Source organism: Anas platyrhynchos, chromosome 11 (assembly GCF_047663525.1).
Source record: "Anas platyrhynchos isolate ZD024472 breed Pekin duck chromosome 11, IASCAAS_PekinDuck_T2T, whole genome shotgun sequence".
NCBI lineage: Eukaryota > Metazoa > Chordata > Aves > Anseriformes > Anatidae > Anas > Anas platyrhynchos.
The window spans coordinates 16931825-16954259 of NC_092597.1; the positions used below are offsets into that span (position 1 = coordinate 16931825).

Below are 22435 nucleotides of genomic sequence, written 5' to 3' on the forward strand. Positions count from 1 at the left end.
AACTGCAGGATGTCATCTTTGAAAAAGGGAGAGGGGCTCCAGCAGTTGCCCTGTTCCCAAAGAATGAAAGTAAATTCAAAGTTGGATGGGAAAACAGTTGTCACTAGGATGATAATGAAACTGCATTAGCGCTTTTCCTCAGGAAGCTCTGAAATGAGGCAACAAGACGCATGTGTTTCAGCAAAATAATTATGTTATAATGAGACTATCCTAATGTATTCAGTAAGAGAAACTGTTAAGACAGTCTTAAATGAAAGTGCACATGCAAAACAGGTAGCCTAAATGACAGAGATAGGCTCTGTATTTTCTTCCCAGATCTGGAAGATTAAGATCAGTGTAGTCAGAGAGGGATGCAGGTGTAAAATCCAGATCTGGATTTCAGGCTTTCCCTCAAGAGGTGGAGAATTTACAGAGGAAGGCTTTTGATTCCGATTAATTTTATAAAGGAAACGTGCAAGTCTATCTCTTCACTCTGATTCCCACAAGAAAATAACCTCAGCCCTTCTGATCCCAGAGGAATGTTGATTTACAACACTGGTAATGTGCACTGAAGAAAAATACAACTTGTTCCTGAAAACTGCTGATTAAAGTGATCACAGCAAAGCAAAATAACTCTGGGCTTCCTCCTTTTATCACTTATACCTGCTTTACCTCTTGTTACTCCACTCAGCAGCACCGGCTCTGATTTAATCTGCAGGAAGGATGCTTGTCCACAAACCTGATCAACACAATCCAGCCTTCACAAACATATACCAGTGCAAGGTACCTTCTAGTGAGGCTTTGAGCAGAAATATTTTTAGGAATATAAACTGCTAAAATATAAAATTCCACAGAAATAACACAAGAAGAGGGAAAAAGAGAGAGAGAGAGATGGCAAAACCATAGCATCCGCTGCCTCCTCACTGCAAAGTAGCACTGTGTAGGTTAAGGGCTGCTGAAATGGCAGGAAGGTGCAACATGGCAGATGTTTAGCCTTGCCACATTGGCCATCACGGCTGCAGGATCTGCCAGGAGACTGCCATGGAACTGACAGTGAGAAGCATTTAGCATCCCCACTCCAGCTTTGCACGTGGCTTGTAAGTCCCCAAACATGAGGCACACCTATTGCTGATGGGCTCTTCAGCTGCCAGACAAAGATCCAGCAAGGTCCGAGAACTGGAGGCTGGAACGTGACCTACTCAGATGAAAAACCGGGTGCAGTTTTGAACAACACAGGTAGATCAACAACTGGGACGATTTACCACAGGCTGTGATGGAGCCTGTGACATGCAGTTTAGAATTAGGGTGCCGGATGTTTTTAAATGATCACTGTTTCAAACTGGAATTAATTCGGAAGCATCCTCTACACCGTGTTTACTCTGCATTACGAAGCTATATTATACTCTTATTTGATTGTTTGGTCAGGATTGCAGCTTGGCAGGTTCCTCCTCCTTGCCTAATTATTGTTTCTTCCTCATAGCTCAGCGCGGGACTTGTTTTTCTCCCCCTACAGAGCCCCATTTCCTGTGCACACCTCCTCACATCACACACTTACTCCCCATCTCCCCTGACCCTTGAACAACAATGACCCAGCCCTGTGTCTGAAGAAGAATTGCCCTTTACTCCATTGGGCTGGCACCGAGCTCCTAACCCCAAGGCTGTTCAGTCTGAGGAGCTGGGGGCAGGAGAAACACTTCAGACATGGCAGCCTGGGCCGGTTTGCCACACAGATGTTGTACATGCCCTCCTGCAGCACCAGCAGTGACGTGAGTCACTCGCCTTCGCTCCTCTCAGAGCATGGCCATGGCCTGTCCTGGGGCCGAGGCAGCAGTCGCTGCACAGAGGTGTGCCACGTGAAGGCCGGGCTCCTGTGATGACAAATCCTCTGCTGCCGCTCTGCTGCTCTGTTGGCCTACATAGAGGGAAGCTCTTGACAGCAAGGCCTTGTCTCTGTCTTTGTCGATGTGAAGTGCCTGTAAATCCATGGGGTTACAGCCAGAACCCAGCATCACCCTAGTAATCATGCAAATCTCTTCCTTCTAACGCCCTCAGCCAGGCTCAGCCAACTTCCTCCTGTGTTTTGGCTTCAGGAACGCAGCTGATTTCTCATCCAAGCCACAGGCCATGCTCTTGGTAAAGCACGTATAAAAGACAGCAGAGCCAGGCTGCCCGTGGCCCATGAGTGCACATGAAATTCTGTACCAGGTCCTAAAACACCACCAGAAACACCAGATAATCACCAGCTGGGACAGAAACACGGACAACCTGGGAAGGGGTTGAAACCCCAAATTAATTTGGGCAGAAACCCAAAATTAAACTAGACTGAGATGCCTGACACAAAGCATTAGAGATTATTAGCATAATCCCTGTAGCTCGGCTCAGCAGCACATCCCCAGCTACAGCCTGGACTCGAAGAGAAACTGTGGCCTGGTACAAAGAACTGGCATTGCAGGGAATGAGGTGACACTGGTTTGGGCACGGAGCAATTAGGAATGGGATGCAGTGCCTGGTTCCCTGTGTCTAGGCCCAGCATCGTAGGGCTGCCCCTACACCCGCTTATGCCCCTGCTTCCAGAGTAAACAGAAAACCAGCACTTGCTGGGGCTGGCACGGTCCCTTGGTGCCTTGCAGTGACATTACCTGCCCCACATAGCACACAGAGATTGCTGCAGATTCCTCCTTGGGATGGCTTCAAGTTGTATGTGGTGAGGCAGTAGGGGATACAGGAGTTGTTGAATCAAGACTGGCAACATGGGCACAAGGAACATAGCTCCCAGAGCACACAGTACTCCTGTTGTAGGACCACAGTCCTTACAGCCCCACAGACATGGCTCACCCAAACAGCCCGAACCTCTGCTGTCTTTCAGGAGCAGCAGAATGTTATCAGATCAGCCTCTGATTTCCTCTGCTTCCACAGCACAAGCAAGCATGCGAAGAAATAAGATGACATTTGGCTTCTTGCAGAGAACAGCAGATAATTTAGAGAGATTAAAGAACAGCCTCTTCTCCCACAGAAACCATCTCTGCATGGCTGGGCAGCAACCTGGCTCAGCAGGAACGATGCTGCTCGAGCGCCTCTCTGTGGATCTGGGCTCCTCTTCCTCCTGCACACGGTCTTTCTCAATCCAAGTGATATCTTTTTCCTTTTAAAATACAGAGCCCCCTTGCTCCTGTTATACTCAGGAAGCAACTCAGAGTTCACCGAACTTGTCACTGAGTGAGGACTTGGACCAGCCAAAACTCTAGCAGTTTCATCTTTTGATTTTCACCTTTGTATCTCTATCGTAAAGGCTTTTCTATAATTTCCAGCATCAAAACAGCTTAAATTGGCTCAGATCTACAGCTGTCTAAGGCTCACAGAGTGACTAGGAATGAAAAAAAAAAGCTGGCAAGGGCATCATCTTTGGAATAAGCAATCAGGAGCCACTGATCCTCTCCAGAACATGCTGTGGAGCTCAGCACACAGCTCCATCACCAACACTCATGTCAACACACTGATCATACCAATTTTTTTTGTATCCCTTCAAGAAGCAGCAAACAAATGGTCCCCTGCTGAAGTCATGAGGAAAAACAAAGGCTCTTCATCAGCCTCCCGCAGCTGCTTGTTGTTTTCCTTTCTCTGTGGAGCCTGCCAGCTCCTGGTTATCTTGGCCAAGCACATGATTAGGGTTTTAGAGTAAACTCAAACTGCAAACAAACAAGCACATCTTGAGATGAATACACACAAACCGGTGGGTGCACAGTACATCTAACTGTTTAGCAGATCATGTCCTGCCTCTTCTATGGATGCTAGGCAAGCCCTGTTCCACTTCTGAGCAGGCAGCAGGCGGGGTATGATTAGAGGGCACAGATCCCCAAACCGTTTACGTTTGCACAAATAGTAAGAATTAGATCTAGTGCTGCTCAAGCAGACACGCAGTAGTTGTGTTGGCTCTCTGCAGAACGGGAAGCAATGCAGAACTAGGATTTCCTGCCCAGAGTAATCCCCTCTGCCCAGATATGGCAGAAGGTCCATTGTTTCTTAAACTACCATAGAAACCAAATAATTTAGCTGTTACTGCCACCACAGCAAGAACAGAGGAAAAGATCAAGGATTGTTCCTTGATCACTTTATTGCTAAACCAGGTGGCTCAGTTTAAATAGGCATTGAAGGTAGTTTGAGCTAACCAGCTTGACTTTGCGCTGAAGCAGATGGCAAGTGCTCACACAACCCAGTATCAATATCCATAACAATCAGATGAGCTGTGGAGCTGTAGACTGTGGCAGACGGAAAATGACAGCACAAAGGACTTTACTGTGGCCCTCAAAACCCTTCACAAAGGTAGAAAAATAGGAAGGTTTCAATTCAAATAACTTGCACTTCTCCAGAGCAAAACCAGGCATCTGAAACTTGTGAAACAAATGGAGTGCTTCTCCTGTTTCCTATCTCAACAGACTGGTTGCTTTTATTTCCAAAAGAAGAGCTGAGACCTCTCATCAAAACTCAATTCAAAATAAGACAATTTGCTATGAAAAACTTAAGTGGGACTTTGGCATGGGAGTGCCTACATTGCTCAATCTGTGCTGAATCCCTGGCTCTTTGTATTGATGCTTTGCTGAACCTTTGGGGGAATCACTAGATGGAGACCTGGAAAAAATACAGCCCATCCTTGCACACAGGAAAGGTTGCTGGCAGCTTTGTAAGATTCTTTGTGGATTAGACAGTAACCCTGGAAGCATGATTGCTTGTAAAAAGACCAAGGCTTTCTCATGATTTTATATAAACCTTTACTATATGCACTAACACAACCCCTCCTGAGGTGGCAGCTGTAACAGCACAGCTTCTACACAGTGCCAGGAGCCAGGCAGAGATATTTTGTTGATGCTCAAGAAAGCACATTTTAAGTGATCTCTCTTAAATCCCCTCAAGTTCCAGAAGACCCTTGACTGCCCTGAGCAAAGACACCCAGTGCAAAAATGCAGTTAGCCCCTGACAGAGGAATCAAACTCTGAAACCAACATCTAGATACTGCCACAGGACTGAAAACACTGACCGTGAAAGACTGATCAGGGAGCCTGCACATGTTTTTGCTTATAAAAGGCAAGCTACTTACTTAATGCAGAACTTCTGGATCAAGAAACATATGCATGGATGCCTGCATTGCCCCTAGAACTTCCTTGTCCTGTGCTGCTGAAGGGATGCTTCAGCTCTCTACGGCCTTTGACCTGTGTGCTTGGCCATGCTCCTGGCCTGTCTTTGGCTCAGCGTAGCGCTGACTTCTCTGAACTCCCCAGCTTCTGTCCTGCTCCTCAGTGACATCAATACTTGGCTCAAACACCAATCCTAGCTTGAACTTAACCCAGTGATCTCGTGTGAACATTTCCAGACTGCAAATCCTAAGTAGTATTATCTCAAATCTTCCTTCTTTCAAGTCAAAAGAAACAACTTGACTAAGGAGCAGCCCAGGTCAGACCTGAAGCACTCTGCAGGGTCACTGTGGTTTAGCCCTGCAACCCTGTATGCTCTGGGGGATGCCCACTTTCAAGGCTGATTTGCTGCCTAGTTTGAAAAGACCAGATCCCTTGCTGAGCACAAGGATGCTGCTGCCTGCCCATCTGGGTTAGAACAGAAGATGACACATGCTGGTGAGCCTCAAAAACAGAAGGACAGAAAATCAGAGTCTGGTAAAAAAGCCAGTCTTGTGAAGTGTGAGAGACATTTATTGGAGGAAAGGCTTTGTTAAAGAGGGACATTGTAACATACCGTATTGCTCTGATGTTCCAGGTCTCTGAGAGGACTCAGAGATCCAGCACAAACCCTTAGCTGAAGCACACAGTTGTTTCACGTACCACCTTGGTAAGAGTTCTTTCCTACTTGAAGACTCTTCCATCAGCTGTGTTGATCTCCCATGAGGAAGAGCTGAACCCTGCTGGAACAGGCTGAAGGTTAGATAAGCAGAGAGTCGCGAGCAGATCCTTGTGGCTGTGGCAGACAAGCAGATAGTTCAGATAACAAATTGCCCCAGGCTGGAAAGCAGCAGGATAGATTTGAACAGAGATGCTGTTAAAATATCAGTGCTGGATCACAGGTCTGTAGGATTAGGATACCGCAGAACCTGGTCCTCAGGATGCATGGCTGACTATGGCTTCTTCTGTCCCTTTATTTTCTGACTCTCCTTGTCCATGCCAGCTGCTCGTGCCTGCAGCCGACTCCAGTACTCAGGCAACTGCTCCTCGAGTCCTACCAGGCACTGCTGACTAGCAGGGGAAGAAGAGGGAGTTAGAACAGTCACTGCCATTCTCCCAATGCTCACACAACCCTAGCCTGGCTCCCCAAGGGTCCCTGGGGCTGCTCTTCATAGCAGGAGCCTCTGTATTTCTCTTTGCCTGACAGTCTGTAGACACAGGTCTCACTGCAGTCATATCTGGTCTGCTCTGGCCTGAGCTCTCAGTGCCCAGAGGGGAGGTGATGTCTCACCAGTGTTTCTGGCATGAGGCAGACAAGAGTCTGCTCTCCATCTTTTTAAGAAGTGGGGACAGAACCAGTGGCATAGGATGAAACTTTCACTTTTCTATCTGTAACTAATCAGAAAACACCACAGGATTCACCCTGGAGACAAGGAATCAGAAAAGACTACCAGGTAATAAGTCCTGTAAGGTCATACCTGTACCTACCTGTTCCACTTCAAATTGGAGAACTAAAGCATAGTGATAAGAATGAACAGAACGTCACTGACGTGGAACTGGCTCCAGGTAAGAATTCAAGGAAAAAGTCATCCAATAAGAGATGTCACATTGCCATCTAGTGACAGCATGAATTCAGCACATCAACTAAGCTCTGGCTGCAACCTTGTCATGAGGGTGCCAGGGACATTCTCAAACCAAGAAACATACAACATAAAGCTACTTAAGCAACAAATTAACCCAGGAATGGAGGTGAGCAGCAACATACAAAGAGATCCCAGTTCTGCATGTCTATGGGGTCAAAAGGAAGAGGACAACAGTTAAGCAAGAATCATATTATCTGACAACCTTGCACATCCTGTGTTGTACAAAAACCACTTAGAACTAGCAAGTCCTCTTGGAAGGAGAGGCCTGCCCCAGGCATCCTGACATACAGTTGCAAGTTATTCTATGGATGACAGAAGGGAGAGAAGGAAGGGGCACATGTTTTTGGTGGCTGGCAGGGATCCAACTAGCTGAACATCAACCTTATCCAGACATAAGTCTGTGTCACAGTACACAGAAGAACCCAGAGGCTCCAAGTTGAGACCCTGCTTGGACCTCAGCAATGCCACAGCTAACATCAATGCACTTACCTATCAGGCAGAAGGAGACTCTTACCTATCACGCAAGAACATGTTACATCTCTCAAACAATGACAGGTTCTGTAAGGACTTGAAAGGCAAATCTGGTTTCTTTGGGAAAGCCTCCTCCAGTGGGTAGGAGTTGAAGTAAAAGAGGAAGATGGTGCTGTGACTGGCTCTGCTCTGTGCCAATGCATCTGTCTGCTGCTCGTCTCCTAGACAGAGACAAGAACAGTGGAGGTCTCTTACCAGAGATGTACAAGAGCTATACAAGAGATACAGAGATGTACAGAGTATACAAGAGCTAGTCAGGTCTGAGCGATTCTACTAGACTAACTCATGAGGTCACGCTGTGAGAATTTGTGCCCTCCCCAGACATTTGTCTGCCAAGAAACACAGCCCAGCAGTGTCCTTTGCCCTCTCGCTGCCACATCACTGCACAGTCACACTTTGTATCTTGATACCCACCTCGAAGAAGCAGGCACCAATTCACAGTATCCAATGTGAACACTGGCTGCCAGGGGGATGCTACAGCATGAGAAGGTGGACTGTTGAAGCAGCAAACCATTTGCGATGTGGCAGTATTCATCAAGGACACCGTGCCATCCCAAGAGAAAACCAGGGCCTGAAACAGCAAGTTGAGACTTAAAGGTGGATCTAAGAGAGGTGAAAAGCATTTCCTGGAAAGGGCAGGGAATGTCATTCAGGACTTGACACTGAGGATTTGACATCCCCAACTATGATGCTGTTTTCTTTGCTTGCCCAGTAGTCATAGGACCACAGCAAGCCAAGAACAGGCTGTGCAGGGAACTTGGACCAGAATTGCTTGGTTGGGATTGGGAAGGGGCAGCAGGACAAGTCAGAAATTAAGTAGATGCAGTCTTCTACATGGCTGGCTCTGGTGAAAGGCTTTTAGTCCTTTTCTCCCCAAGCCTGAAAACTTGGAGGCTACTTGAAAGGTCTGTCTGAACTTGTGCTTACAACTTCCCACCATGATGCCCTCCTGTATTGACCCTGATCCTGGAAGCTTCACAGCTCTCATTTTTGCAGCTGGACCCTCCCATGTGCAGGCCTCCAGTGCCTCCCACCTCAGTGGTCATTAGATAACAAGGGAAAGCTACAAGGGGATACCAAGTAAGATAAAGGAAGAGAAATCATTTGAGAGTTAGAAGGTACATGCAGAACTGTAACTAGTGCAGGAAGTCCTTGAGCTGAAAATAGCTGGAGGCTGGGAAAGAATGTGAGGACAGCAACATCTGCTTGCGCTGTTCTTATTCTTCCAAGCACCCAGTTACAGCCATCACTGGAAAGAGGGTGCTAGGCCAGATGGACCTGTGCTCTTACCCAGTTCTTAAAGAACCTGGCAGCAATACTCACAGCACTGGGGAATGCCAGGACAGGCACCACTGCAGTGACAGCAAGGTTCGGATCTTCAGGCCTGTAAAACAGATTCAGTTGCCACTGTTTCATCCATATCACATGTACTGAGAGGCTGTAAGAATGGCAATGGCGATATAAGCTACAGGGGCTGGCATGAGGTTCCAGCCAAGCCCCTTCCCTACACAAACAAAGCCGCTTCCTCCTGGGCAGGAACCCCCAAGGCCTGTCTTGTGCATAGCTGCACAAGAACTACATTGGAGATTCAAGTCCTCTGCCTGACATGGAGGCAGGAAACCACAGCTCCCAGAGCAGAAGCAGCCTCTCTTCTCCTCAAACCAAAGGGATAAGAGAAAGTCAAGTTGATAGAAATATGTCAGGAAATGCTTATTTTGACTTCCAAGTGGACGTTACTACGGCAAGGACAGAAGAGAGAAGGGCCCTGGGTACCTGGCAGAGACACAGCTAGCTGAACATCAGCCCTAGAGCAGTGCTACAAGCCCCTGTGTTCTAGTGCACAGAGCCCAGGAATAGTCATCGTTCTGGAACAACCACTGGATTTTAGGACTGGGACTGACTTCTAGCAAAGCCATCTTTGCTGCTGACAGCAACATGGCAGAGCTATCTGGTTGAAGGCAGTAGAAAGTCCTCTGTCTCCTCTGTCCCACTGAGGTCTGGGCCTCCCTGATGGACCTGAGCACTATAACCCAGCTCCCTTGTCTGGAGTGAGATCTATCAGAGACTACCTCACCTGTCTGCCAGGAGCGTGATGCTGGGCTTCTTGGCCCTGGATGCTCTTAACAAATACAAAGACCCATCTGTACACAGCACTAAAAGCTCCACGGCTGGAGAGGGAGGATCTGTACCAGGGCAAGGTGTCTCACTGCTGGCAGCTGCAGCACTCTGCAGGAAGTGGATGCTACGTATGGGACGTTTCTCTGGCATGACAGTCACAGACAGTGGATATCCTGGAGAGGCATTAAATAAAAATTAATCAAATAAATAAATAAATAAATAGGCAGCAGAATAGCCTTGATGGCAGAAGAAGATTCTTCTGCCAGAAGAACCATGCATCATGGCAGAATGATACTTCCACTGAGGGCATCCTGGACTATGATGCCACAACAGCCTCAAAGATAGCCTGAGGATGCAGTGGCAAAGTAGTGACTGTCCCACAGTCACAGGACGAAAGAGGAGTCAGTCCTCGATGCAGCAGTTCACAGCCCCTGCATTGCTGTGCATGGGAATGGTTCTGTCAGGGCTACGGAGTCAGGCTGCTTTGGCAACTTCTGGCAGAGCATCCCATGAACAAGCGAGTCCAAATTAATTTCAGATTTGCTTGTAAATTCACTGGCAGCTCCCTGTTCATGCCAAGCCAGAGCCTCACACTCCTAAGGAAGGGAAATATCTATCCATTGTGATCCCAGTGCACAGTACCAAAAGCTCACCTAGGTGTTTATCCCAAATAGTTATTGCTGAATCTTCACATGCCAGTGCCAGGTACCAGGAACTGACAGCTGAGCATGCAATTGGAGCTGCACATGGCCACACAACATCAGGTTTCAGATCAGCATCTAAACAGAAGGACAGGAAGATGGATAACTGTAAGAAAGTGCAGAACATTCTCTCTCACAGTACCAGCTTCCAGTTTCCTGATAAAACATGAACCATTCTGCAGTCTCTTGACAGGATTCTGTCAGCCTGTACAACACAGAGCCCTGCAATCCAAATGGCAGCCTAACACACAAGATATGGTGTAGCTCTCCTCCCCATTCCTCATTTCCCTGAATAACGGAAGATCTGGCTGAGGGACAGCTACTGGCCACTGAACACTCTCACTCCCTGAAGTGCTCTGTAAGACTTCCTTACCCACTCTCTCCTTGAGTGGACGGTTAAGTAAATAGAAACAGAGATTGTGGCTTCCGTCCCAGTACACACTGATGCTAGCTGGAACATCTAGAATGGAGAAGGGGACAATAAAAATAGAGAAGGATATCAAGGGACAAAGAAAAGAACAATCCAGGACACGAAAACCCCAATTAGAAAGCTGTTATCTAGGCTTTCATGGTTTCCCTGACAAGACTTATAGAAACTCTGCTCCCACAAACTAGAACACAACAAACACTCCCTTGTCTTTTTTTTTTTTCCTTGCTTATGTGTCCCCCTCATTTAGTTATTTTAAACCAAGGAGCCAAGTTTTTTTGACTTCATGCCGGTGACTGACTTAACAGTCTTAGGGCTGACAGTTTTACCCAGACTTATGCTTTTGAAGATGGAATTTATAGAGCCAACCCAACCCTGAGTCACTGAGTTCTAACTGGAGCTCAATGTCATGCAATGACATACTCCACATCTTTTTGCTCAGTTGAGTTACCTGGCTGTACTTTTATGTCAGTTCCCCCCTGTAGGATCCAGCTGGGCAGGAGAAAATGAAAAGTTGCACGCCTGAAAAAGGAGTCAAGTAAAGAAAGGCCTTGATAAGTAGACAGTGATGCAACAGGTTCTGGAGTTGCTCTAGCCCCCTGCCCTGACACCCTGGGGAACAGAGCTAAGAAAGAGGTTTCCGTCAACACTTGAAGTGTCCCATGTTGAAGACTCATGGAATGAAATGCTGGCTGGGACTCTCACTCACCTGGGAACCTCATCCTTGCTCTCACTCTCACCCTCAGCCTCCAGAAACTCCCGATAAATGCTGCGGAAGATTGCCTCGTGTTGCTCCCACTGAGAGTCCTTGATCAGGTGATTGTGCCCCAAGCCAAGCATGCTGCCATCATCCACTTTCTTCAAGGCATCCAAAGGGCTTTTAAAATTAGTTCCTAGATTGCAAACATAAAGGAAAGAGGCACAGCCCTGGGAGAAAGAGGCACAGCCCATGCACCATGAAGATGTGGGAGAGCCCCAGATGCACTTTTACCATTCCACCTTCAGGGTGGCATTGTCTTGAAGAGGACCACACTGCATTTTCCTGGTACAACTATTTCAACATTAATATATTCTCTGAGACTCTCCATATCACTAACCCATTTTCCAGTATTTGGAGGCAGGGATTAGAGCAAGTCAGAGCTAACCTTGCCTTTCTGTGGCATTCTCCCTGACATCGCCCCAGCACAATGTCTGCTCCCTCCCCATCCTCTCTGTAAAGCTTCAGTATGTCCCTGAATCCAGGACTCAGAGTGACAAAAGTAATGGTGCTGTCAGGTTGCCAGAATCTAGGAGCAGTCTCCTCCCTCTCTGGTGACAATGAAGCCAAGGGTGTATGACAACCACTTTCAGACACACTGAAGTGTTTTGTGCTAATAAATATAGGCCAGGAAGGGACTAAGGAACACATTACTGAAGTTTTCTGACTGTTCTGTAGACTTAAGGGCCACAAATCCTTTGCCACCTGAAGAAGACGGCATGTTCTAAGCATATAAACAGTCCCTGACCTGTAATGGGTTTGGGTGGCTTCACTTTCAGCACCAGCACTGGGAGACTCAGCTTTGCCTCAGCTTTGTTTGCAGACACAAAAGACTCCTGCAACAGAAAAATGTCAAACAGAAAAACGGAAAAAGTGGCTTCCCTGGAGCTGTGCTGTGTTCAATGCTGCTAAGTTTTCACCTGTTAGAAGTTTATAGGAATTGAATGCTTCCTGAAGGAAGCATACACAAAGCTCTCATTGCCTCCAATATTGAGATACTCATTTTAGGCTCATTCTTCAGGCCAAAACACAGAAACCTGAGGGAGGTCACTAGTTCCTTAACACCATTACAAAGTATGGAGGAGTTCGCTCTTAAATGCCCAGAAAAGTCTCTGCTGAAGGAGAAGCAAGAGGTATGAGGCAGGTATTACAGAGGGTTAGCTGGAGGTTCTGGGCAGAAGGTGTCTATGTGTGGAAAGGTGAAATCTAGAAGGGTGAAAGTGATGTAGGAGAGGGTTAAGCACTGACTCAGCTTTTAAGATTTCCTGCAACAGCCCAGGACGCTCACTGAGGCCAGTTACTATCTCTGTAAAACAGTCTCCATGCAGCTCCAGACTTTTTTTTTGCCAAAGAACTGGTGATTGCATTGGTTAGTTCAAACAAACTAACTGAGGCAGGGCGGAGATATTGTCTTGCTCAGGTGGATTCAGCTATGAGCCCCCCAGATCCCTCTCACAGGCAGTCTAAAACAGGAACCTAAGTCATAGGCCCTTGCAGGACCAGACTTCTGAGTGGAGATCTCAGGCCTGATTCCCACTGTGCTCCTCCACCTTCCCCTAATAACATAAGGGAGAAACCCTGTGGGAATATCCTTGCACAGGGCCTCATCAGATGGGGCAATACTGCTGGGAAAGGAGCTGACGGTTTCAGGGAGGAGCAGCAGGAATGCTAGCCCTGGGACCAAAGGAACCTCATTGGAAAGCCTGTCTTGGGAGAGTAAACATGTCCCAATAACACAAAGGCCTTGTGAAATGTGGGATGGGCTGCTGTAGAGACTCATGCTCCATCCCCCTGGGCTGACAGACTTGTTCAGCCTGTATCTTGCTGTTGCTGTCTGCAAGAGCAAGGTTTGGGGAAAGACCTGTAGGCAAAAGGGTATAAGAAAAAAATAGCAGGGAGAGGGGTGGAACTGTTTTGTACCACAGATGTCCAGCTTGACCTCTTCTCCCTGAAAGCCAGCCCTGCTGCAGCTCCTGAGCTCTTCTCTGTCTCCTTCAGCCAGGAATCCTTGGGCAATCGGTAGACCTCCAGCCAAACTTCTGAGCTGCCTGCATTGGGAAACTTTGTTGAGCAACTGGAAACAAGGAGTAAAGGTCTTTCAAGCAAGCACCCTCTGTTATCTTAAATCATTAAAACAAAATGTGGAGAGTTTTTGAAATATAAAATCCCGGTGAACTCCGTGTATCCCACCTCTCCTCCCACTTAGGGCTTCACATACTTGACTAAGACTGACATCACAGCCTGTAGTTCAGCCCCTCAAAGTCCCACAACCACCAAATAAATTCCATGAAGCCACGCAGTCAAAGAATTTGACATGAAACCTCTGAAGTAAAGCAGGAAGTGAGACATGGTTTCACACATTGGCTCACTACAAATGGTTGAGATATATATTTTAATCAATCTTATATAAATCATTCTCAGCACATGTCCAGGCAGGTTCCACCAAAGGGGTCCAGAAAACATGCTAGCAGCAAATGAGTTGGCAGAGGCAGCTGCCATGAAACAACAGCAAGGAGAGTTGGTTGTAGTGTTTTTAGAAACTGTCTCTGTGCTGTCCGGCTTATGTCAGCAGAGAAAGTTCTTCAGGTCTACATACTTGCAGCATAAAAGTGAGCCATGGTGAATCAGAGAAAGAACTGAGGTAAATAATTATGGGGAGAAGAAGAGCCTTCACTTAGCCTCTGCTTCGTTGAGCCTAATGGGAGCTGGGAACTGCACTGACCAGTTCCAATCAGCCAACTTTTGGGATCAGTGCTGATCCATACCAGGCCTTTTGGGAGGAAAGGGAGCGGCAGGAGCACGTCTCTAAGCTGGAAGAGGGACTGGGAAGATTAGGAACAAGATCCCTGGGAACCCAGAATGCTTGGAACATTTCAAAAGCATTGCTGATGGCCCCTGTGCTAGAACACAACAGACGTCATCAAACACACCATGTTCTTGCACTTGCCTTGCAGCAGGACTCCTGCATAATCACCTCCTGAGGACAGCACCACCTCCACACAAGTACTTCGCTTGCTAATATCTTCCTGCCAAACAAAAGCAGGCTGGCGTCAAAGCAAGATCACTGAGTCACAGAGCTCCACGGCCTTGCACAGTTCTCAATAGTGCTGGAAGAACAGAACTGAATATTCTTTCCCAGTAAAGTATCTTGTGCCTAGAGTTTTGTTTCTCAGGTTTCCTCTGGGTTGGCAGGAAGGTCTGGTGGCCCTTAATGCTGCTCTTGCGTGCTCTGTCTAAGCACCTCAGAGATGTTTAGTTTGCACCTTGCATCAGGCTGTCCTTCTGAGGTGTATGTAAGCCATTAGTTCTGAAAAACACTTCCCTGAGACTAGTCTAAATGAAGAATTATTCCTCTGGTTCATATAGGATGGTGTCAGGGACTTCCAGCAGCTACTTTTGTTGCAGACACATCTCTGGGATGTTGGCATGGGATGACTTTGGCACTCAGAGAGCATATGTCACATCACCAGCCAACCTGCATGCTCCTGGCTCAGTGAATGAGCTCTGGTGTCAGCATGTGGCTGCCCATGACATAATTTCCTGAGAGCAATTAGTACTCTTCATGATTGATTATTTACTAGTCCTTACGCAGTGTCTATGCAATTAAATCAGTACTTACCACCTCATTTAAGATCTTAATGAGTAGGAAGCTTTCCCTGTGAAAGCAGAAGAGCGAGACAAGCCCTGGAATAGAAATAGGAAGAGGAAAGTGAACAGATGGTAGCCATGCTCTTGGGAGAGGGCTGTTACAATATCTGCAGGAGAGTGGACAGGACTATGTTTTTGTGTTTTTTTCTGGGCTCAAGGAAGAATATCCCACTGCTTCCAGTGGCTTCCTTATGTCATTACCAGCAAACACTTGATTGTACACAGAGATGGATAAGACAGTCTGAAAAGCACCTCCGCCAGAAATGACAGCTTTCAGACGAATCAACAAACAAACTTATTCACCACAGGGCTGTACAATTACAGGTGCTGAAACAAAGCACAAGCAGGAGGTCACACCTAGCAATGCTTCTTTCCATCTGGTCTAAAACTTACTGCACTTCAGCCTCAGCCCTGCATCTGCCTCTGCTGTTCCAGCAAGGACACCAAACCCACACCCTTTCCTAATCCCAAGGCCCTAGGGCCACTCTATCACCCTACAACCCGTTACCTAACACTCTTTGCAGGGCTTTCTAGGAAATACAACAGCCACGCTCACATTCCTCCTGATTTAGCACTCTTCCATAAAGCAGCTACCAACTCTTCAGCTCCAGAGCCCAGCCATCCACCAGCCAGGTCAGGGAAACCCATGTCACACCTACCCATTTCATCCACAGTGAGCAGGACATGGTGCTCGTTCCCCAAGTCCGAGGAGCGGATGACACAAATCTCTGTCTTGACTGCATCCCAAACACAGACCTGCTTACAGTCGTACATCCTGAAGGCAGCCAGACCCACAGACAGACCAACAAAGATGAATTTTCCAGACACTGACAGGCAATTGGCTGTTCCAGTTACCTACCAAGAGAGGAAAAGATGTGTGCACCCCACCACTACAGATGAGGGGGATACATCAGCCACACCAGCAATAATCTCCTAACCTTTCACCAGTAGCAAAGGCTGATTTGTTCTACAAGGGAGAAGCTTTTGCATGAGCTTTCATCAGAAGAGCAGGGGAAGAAGGTCACATCTCTGTCACAGAGATTGCTTGGTCAGGAATTAGAGAGTTTATTTCTCTCAGAAATAAAAATAACAATAAAATAAAAAGAAAAACCTGCTCACAGCATATTCACTATTACACAAAGCTGAGCTTGCTCATTTGTATGCTACTGACTAATTACCTTCTGGGCTCAACAAGGGTGGAGCAAGCCAAGGAAGCAGAAGGTGAATTTAATGCTCTTTAATACCTGCTTCTTTCTTTTCAGAGAGATGTGATAGATGGGTGGCAAGCAGAACCTGTTGGACAAGCTGAGAAACTGCAGCCCTTTTGAAATGAATCGGGGAGATGGTGGTGGATTCTGAGGAAGGTGATGAACAGAAGGATGTAAAGCCAACTGAATGGATATTCACTAGAGAAACTGGCAAGGTAATTGCTGCTGTCCCTGGTGTAAGGGGCTCTGTACCTGGAATTCAGCTGTAGGAAAGCATTTTGTGGGCTGGCCCTTCAGTTTTTGTGCTTCTCGGAGCGTCTCCCTTCTTTCGATGATTTCCATAGCATTTTCAAAAACCAGCATCACCAGTTTGTTGGCCATCCTGAAGGGCTGAGGCAACACATCGCGTATTCGCTCGGGATCCTGCTGGAAGAAGTCTTCCTCATCATCCTTCAGCCAGTCCTCTTCAGATGGCGGAGGAATCTCCAGGGAATGCTTCCGGACACGCGCGGGCATCGTGCTGCCTCTCGCAGTGCAGAGCACAGCACCGGTGCAGTAACCACAGCAGGTGCAGGAGAACGAAGAATCGCACAATATCTACTTTCATGAGGTAAAGGGGAAAAAAAAGAAAATCTGGTTAATGATAGTTAAGAGGGAAGAGGGTTCCTTTGGGAGTGGGCAGAGCAAAGTTTCTCTGTATTGTTTATTTCTACTTGTTGCATCCCCTCTGTTACTTTGTTTTTGTTCCGCTCTGCGAATATCGGAGGCAAAGACACTGATATTTTACATTAAAAAATAAATAAATAAAGTCAAAGTTTAGGAGTGAGGTGGATAAGATTTATGAAAAAGCATTAAAAGAAAAAAAAAACAACAACCTGGGAGGAGGGGGGGGGGGAAGCTTTTCGCGGTGACACCGCCCCGCACCTGCCCTGCTGTTGCCGGTCGCCATGGCAACGGGCCGGCAGCGCCGCGGCCCGGCCGGGGAAGCAGAGCCCGGAGCGGGGGGGTTCCGGCGGCGGAGCGGGGCGGAGCGGGGCGGAGCGGGAGCGGCCGCCGTTGTGGTGCCGGTGCCGGTGCCGGCGGGGCTGCCCCGGCGCCATGCAGCGCTTCGTGGACTTCACCGAGCGCAGCCAGGGCCGCGAGAGGCTCCTACGGTGAGTGCTCGGCCCTTGTGCCGGGGTCCCCGGGTGCCCGCCGTGCTCTCAGCCCGTGTGTCTGTGGTGTTTTGCAGAGCCACGCAGTACACCTGCATGCTGCTGGGCTATGTGCTGCAGCGGCAGGCCGAGAAGGAGGAGCTGGTGCTGAAGCTGAAGCAGCTGGAAGCCAGCATGAGCTCGGGACGGAAGAGTAAGTGCCGGGGTCCCCGGGGGCGAGCGCCTCCTGGGGACACAAAACCCTTCTGGTGGACTCATGGAGCTGTCAGCATCCTTACCCTGCCTTGGCTTGGCAGGATCTGCACGGCTACAAAGGCATTTGTCGCTCCTCCAGCCTCCTCTGCCATGAGTTGCTGCAGGGAGGGCTGGAGCAGTGAGTTAACAGGCAGGAGTTGAAGTTGTCAGCCCTGTTTTGGGACAGAACGAGGAGTTTTGGCACACCGCTGCCTCACTGCACTCCTGTCAGTCCTCCCAGCAAGGTGGCTTACTACTAAAGATCCCCATCCCCTGAAAAGCACCTCTGAAGAACCATCCTTCAACGTGGCTTCTTACATTTTACTTCACACGACTTTTCTTTAGCACTTACACTCTACTAATTTTTTTCCCCGTCTCTCCTTTTCTTGTGCTCTAACTGTATGCATCACTTTGTTCCATGTCACCCTGTTGGGGTTGTGCTGTTTGTTGCTGTGGTTGTCCTGTGTGCTTTCGGCTTGATCTTACACCTACTTATCAATTACTCAATTCTGGAGCAGTTTCAACATGTGCGGCAAGGACGCTGATTTAATGTGTTACCATAGATTTGTTTTATTATGCCAATTAGCTCTGGAGTATGGTAATTTCCAGGAGAGAGGCCAGCTGGTTTATCAGCACAGCCATAATTCTCTTGTCTGTGCTAAACAAACCTCCGGTAGGCTTCAGGCCGAAATTCAGGGCGCTTGCAGCTCCACTAAACATGGGTACAGCCAACATCTGTCACTGTTACAGTGCAGCAGGTTATTAAAAGTATTTTGTGTGGTATTGTATTAACATTCATGAGGTGAAACCTAACCTGTGCAGGGCATGAAATAGGGTTTGCTACGTGTTATAGCTGGAAGTGGAATATACTGCTCCTGTTTGCAGGGAGCGATGTGCACCTCTCACAAATTCATGGCTGAGAAGGGACTTGGGTGTCAGCGTGCTCAGCATGTAAGCCCCCAGCTTCTGCAGAAGCTTAGGGAAGGTGCAGCTCGTGGTGGCAATGGGGTTTATGCAGTAACATCACCTCCTGTCCAGTGTTAAATGAAATTCACAGCAGAGTACCACTGACACTGGAGGCTCTGTTTGTGTCACTGCCCTGTTCAGAGTTCTGTGGGTCCAGAGCACACCCAAGCACTGAAAATGGAGCAGCAGGAAAAGCTGGTGATTCCTGGCTATTGACAAAATTGTGTTTAGGACAGTAACACTGAGGGATTTACACCCCTTCCCTCCCTAATACTAGCCTCTCACACTGCGAACTCACAATTCCCTTAAGAGTGGAGAAGATGTTTAAGCATACAAATGCCTGAAACCTGTTAAGTTTATGAATTATGGGCAGTGACGTGCCGAGTCGCGCTGCCTAGAGCTGTGTCTCTGCAGCAGCCACGCTAACCTTCGTGGTGTCTCTTGCAGTGTTCAGACTGGGCAACACGGTGCACGCATTGGTAGCAGCCCGGAGAACTACGCAGCTGCCAGACGTGGTTCCTCGCGTCTGCCTTACGGCTTCCAACCTGACCCGTGCCCTGTACTTCGTCTGCGACACAGTCCTGTGGTTGAAGAGCGTTGGACTCCAGCCTGACATCGACGTGCCAAAGTGGCGGAACTGGGCCACCAAGTGCTACTACTTTTCGCTGCTGATGAACCTGGCCAGGGATTGGTATGAGGTCTCGTGGAGGCTGGAGCAAGCTGTACAGGAAGGAAAGATGAAGGAGAATTCTTCCCGGGACAAACGAAATCACGAACTAAATGGTTTGAAATGTGATGGCGTGCACGGTTTTTTCCTCCTACTGTTTCAGATACTTAAAAATCATCCTCCTCTGGTGCTCGACATGGTGAAGAATCTCTGTGATCTCACGGGTCCTTTGGATACACTGGGGATCTACAAGACCAATCCAGGAGTGATTGGTTTCTGTGGCCTCCTCTCCTCTCTGGTGGGGATCCTCACATTAGCAAGCCCTCATCTGAAGCTGAAACAGTGACAGAGAGAAACTGCACGGCATGTGGTGAGCCGACGGCTTTGAACCTCTGACAGGTTTTGATTCTCCCTATGGCACTTTACAAATGAAGATATCTCACAGTAACCTCAAGATGAGTTTTGTCCTCTGAATAAATGAACTCCACCCTTGCTCCTTCCCTCTCTCTTTGCAGATGAGTTTGGTGCCCAATGGAGTGAAAATGGGAAAAACAAAATAATATTGCACAGACAGAAACAGGACTTGGAACGTGGCTGCCAGATAAGGAAATACTGATTTTATATTTTAATACAGGGTTACGAAATAGCTGCCTCGACTACTGCAATAGGTAATAGGACTCATAATTAATCGTGTTTACACTGGAAAGCTAGAATTCACCAATCAAAGGTTCCTGCAGTCAAATTTTCTACAGCGTGTTCAGTCAAGTTAGGAGCTCTGCTTAAATGGCCTGAAGTAATGCCTGAGTGTTGTGATGGGACTGGATTCCTGCATCCTGACGTCTGTGGGCAGTGGTTTGATGGTAACAGGAGTGGTGTTTCCTGACCTTCCAGTGATCTCCGCGTTACACGAGCACGCACTGTTGACGCTAGACCTATGGTCTGGTGAGTGCCAACTTTGTCCCAGGGCATCAGCACCTTCTTCTTCTCCTTTGTTAATGTGAGCCAAGGACTGCTGGCCACTTACTCTGACTTCTCCAGCTGAGGATTTTGGTGAAGAACAGTGCCTGGGAAAAGCTGGTCTCATTGCCGATAATGCTGTGATTTGTAGGGAACTGACTTTCCAAAGCTGTGAATCTGGAACCTCTCCTGAGCACTACATTTCCCATTGCACATGCACCTTAACTCCCAAGCCTCCGTGATTCTAAATTCAACCATTTTACATTAATCACAGTGTGATAAGCAGCTTGTTCTTCTAATTTTACTTGAAAACATCCAGCGTAATAAAGTGCTTTGGAACCTGTATTTAAGGACAGAAGGCTGTCTTGGAGCTTGTTGAGTCAAACTGCAAGGGAGTGTTTCCAGTTGCGTAAGCTCCTGGAGGGAAGGGAATGGAGTTGGACTTGATCGTATCAGAATCTCCTTGAGAAGAGAAGCTTATTACCTGGATTTGGGCATTCACGTTTCACATTTTCCTTCTTGATCCTCATTATCCTCCCATCACAACCACAAGATTTCTTTTGCATTCCCTCGCTGGTTCTACCATTTGAAAGTGCCTTGTATTTACCCTGTGACAGCGGAATTGCTCTTCGGTTACCTAGCTGGGAATGACTGCCTGGCACTGATCTAGGTTAAAGGAGAAACGCTGTGTCCAGCTGCCTCACAGTTACGTGACATGCAGTCTTTGTTGCTCCTGACTTTGCAGAGTACGCTGTCTGAGAAAAATTTGCACATCATATATATAGGAGACAAAATTATCGCTTTTCTTCATCAGAGCTCAGCCTGTGTGTTCTGTTGCTTTCAGATGCAAGGACTCCTTGTGTCATCTGTCAGGAGATGTGAACAGAGATTACTCTAACCAGGACCAAGGTACTCTCTTATTACTTCTGATACTGTCTGTAAACAGGAATTAAAAGGCGCTGGTCTCCTTTATTAAAAGGAGAGGGCTGTGGAATTGAGTAGGCATGGTAATGCAGGGCCCCAGCTTACCCTAAGTCGTTGTGGTCACGCCTGGAATCACTTCCACTTTGAATCTGAAGTCTTAGGCTGCCAATGAAGGGTTTGAAAAAAGAGGTTGCTGAGCAGGATAATTAAGTGTGTCTGAAGACCAAACATGGCCTGCAGCAGCTCTTCTTTTTAATATGGAAATGAACACCATTAAAAGCAGAGCGTACTGGCAGTTCAGACCATTATGGATATGTTGCCTTCCAGGGCTTCCTCCTGATACCCTTTTTAACAATGGGGTTGTTTTGTTCCTTTACTCCTTTTGCCTTTGAGTGAGATGCTGGCAATGTGTGACCCATCCCTCCCTTGGTCAGATTGATCATTATCCCAACATGCAGCAACCCCTACACCCTCCTAATTCCTCTCCTAAGGAAAGGAGAAGAATCTCCACGACCTGGCAGTGGAGGTCTGGCTACCCTTTGCCTACAGAATTTTGTCTTCTTGCAAGAATCTGCATTACGAATTCCTCTCAGGGGACCTCTTGGATACAAAATAGATCTTCCACTGTTTTGCAAGCCTACTCCTCTTTTTCCCTTGTAGTTCATAGGTAAAGGGAAATAGATTTACTTGCTGATGTGGCCCCTGGCCAGATATACCTCGCTGTGCCCTCTGCAGAGGGAGGAGTGTGGGTTTTTTGCCCATGTGCCAAGCAAACACTATGCAAAGCCACAAGCCAGTTCTTGATGTTTCTCCTGGAGGGACTGGGGTGGATTAACAAGTACAGACTTAACCTGGGAGACAGGGCAATGAATTTTCAGCCTTTCTCAGCCTTACCTGCCCCATTCTGTATAGAACAGGACGGAGCATACAGGAGTAACTTTACTGGATGTTAAGCACTAACACTTGCCTTTCTGCTCCCCAGCTGGAGGCTAGTAATTTAATGTATTTTAATGTGATGTGACTGAAGCCATAGAATCACGATCAAGTGGAGAAGATCCTTTTAGTGCCTTTTCTTTGTATGTTTCTAATACAGCAGTTGGAATAAGAACAGCTGTTTGAACACAAGCAATAAACTTATCTAAGAATGACACCGTGTCTGTGTGTGATTTAGAGGGTGGAGAAGAGATGCTGAAGAAGGAATCCTCTTTCATATCTCCGAATTGGGCAAAACTGTTGAAGAGATACTGCCTGTGTTTGCTCTTGGGTTATAGAGCTTTCCTTTCACAGGAGCAGGGTGGCAGCCAGATTTTACAGGCTCATTTACAACCCCAATTTCAGATGTGAAAACATTAAGAA

The 22435-nt window shown here is 47.5% G+C and overlaps 2 protein-coding genes across 4 annotated transcripts; one reads left to right on the plus strand and one right to left on the minus strand.

Annotated features, from left to right (window-relative positions):
- Positions 1-5655: 5655 nt before the first annotated feature.
- On the minus strand, positions 5656-16693 carry WDR93 (WD repeat domain 93). Of its 2 annotated transcripts, none has more exons than XM_072043593.1 (15): positions 16430-16693; positions 15629-15824; positions 14941-15005; positions 14265-14347; positions 13242-13365; positions 12070-12157; positions 11274-11457; positions 11016-11086; positions 10511-10597; positions 10090-10215; positions 9393-9609; positions 8642-8702; positions 7733-7889; positions 7302-7479; positions 5656-6215 (listed from the first exon to the last, which is right to left on the minus strand). In XM_072043593.1, the coding sequence occupies exons 1-15, from the start codon at positions 16691-16693 to the stop codon at positions 6098-6100; spliced, it is 2019 nt and encodes a 672-aa protein (XP_071899694.1). In that variant the 3' UTR covers positions 5656-6097. The 2 variants fall into 2 exon arrangements, with proteins under 2 accessions (XP_071899694.1, XP_071899695.1); XM_072043594.1 differs by lacking the exon at positions 16430-16693 and adding an exon at positions 15908-16080.
- On the plus strand, positions 16648-22227 carry PEX11A (peroxisomal biogenesis factor 11 alpha). 2 transcript variants are annotated; one of them, XM_072043595.1, is made up of 3 exons: positions 16648-16787; positions 17409-17524; positions 18979-22227. In XM_072043595.1, exons 1-3 carry the CDS (start codon positions 16648-16650, stop codon positions 19542-19544), a joined length of 822 nt encoding a protein of 273 aa, XP_071899696.1. In that variant the 3' UTR covers positions 19545-22227. The 2 variants fall into 2 exon arrangements, with proteins under 2 accessions (XP_071899696.1, XP_005030740.2); XM_005030683.5 differs by lacking the exon at positions 16648-16787 and adding an exon at positions 17167-17331.
- The last annotated feature ends 208 nt before the right edge of the window (positions 22228-22435 follow it).

Excerpts from the sequence above, each read along its gene's own strand:
- WDR93 (XM_072043593.1), bottom strand. The coding sequence starts at position 16,693 with ATGCCCGCGCGTGTCCGGAAGCATTCCCTGGAGATTCCTCCGCCATCT. Across the intron at positions 12,158-13,241 it reads GGTCAAGCTGGACATCTGTG|GAGTCTTTTGTGTCTGCAAA; the intron begins GTACAAAACAGT and ends TTTCTGTTGCAG. Across the intron at positions 11,087-11,273 it reads AGCAAGGATGAGGTTCCCAG|GCGTGCAACTTTTCATTTTC; the intron begins GTGAGTGAGAGT and ends CTCCTTTTTCAG.
- PEX11A (XM_072043595.1), top strand. The coding sequence starts at position 16,648 with ATGGCGGAGGAATCTCCAGGGAATGCTTCCGGACACGCGCGGGCATCG. Across the intron at positions 16,788-17,408 it reads ACAATATCTACTTTCATGAG|AGCCACGCAGTACACCTGCA; the intron begins GTAAAGGGGAAA and ends GGTGTTTTGCAG. Across the intron at positions 17,525-18,978 it reads CATGAGCTCGGGACGGAAGA|TGTTCAGACTGGGCAACACG; the intron begins GTAAGTGCCGGG and ends TGTCTCTTGCAG.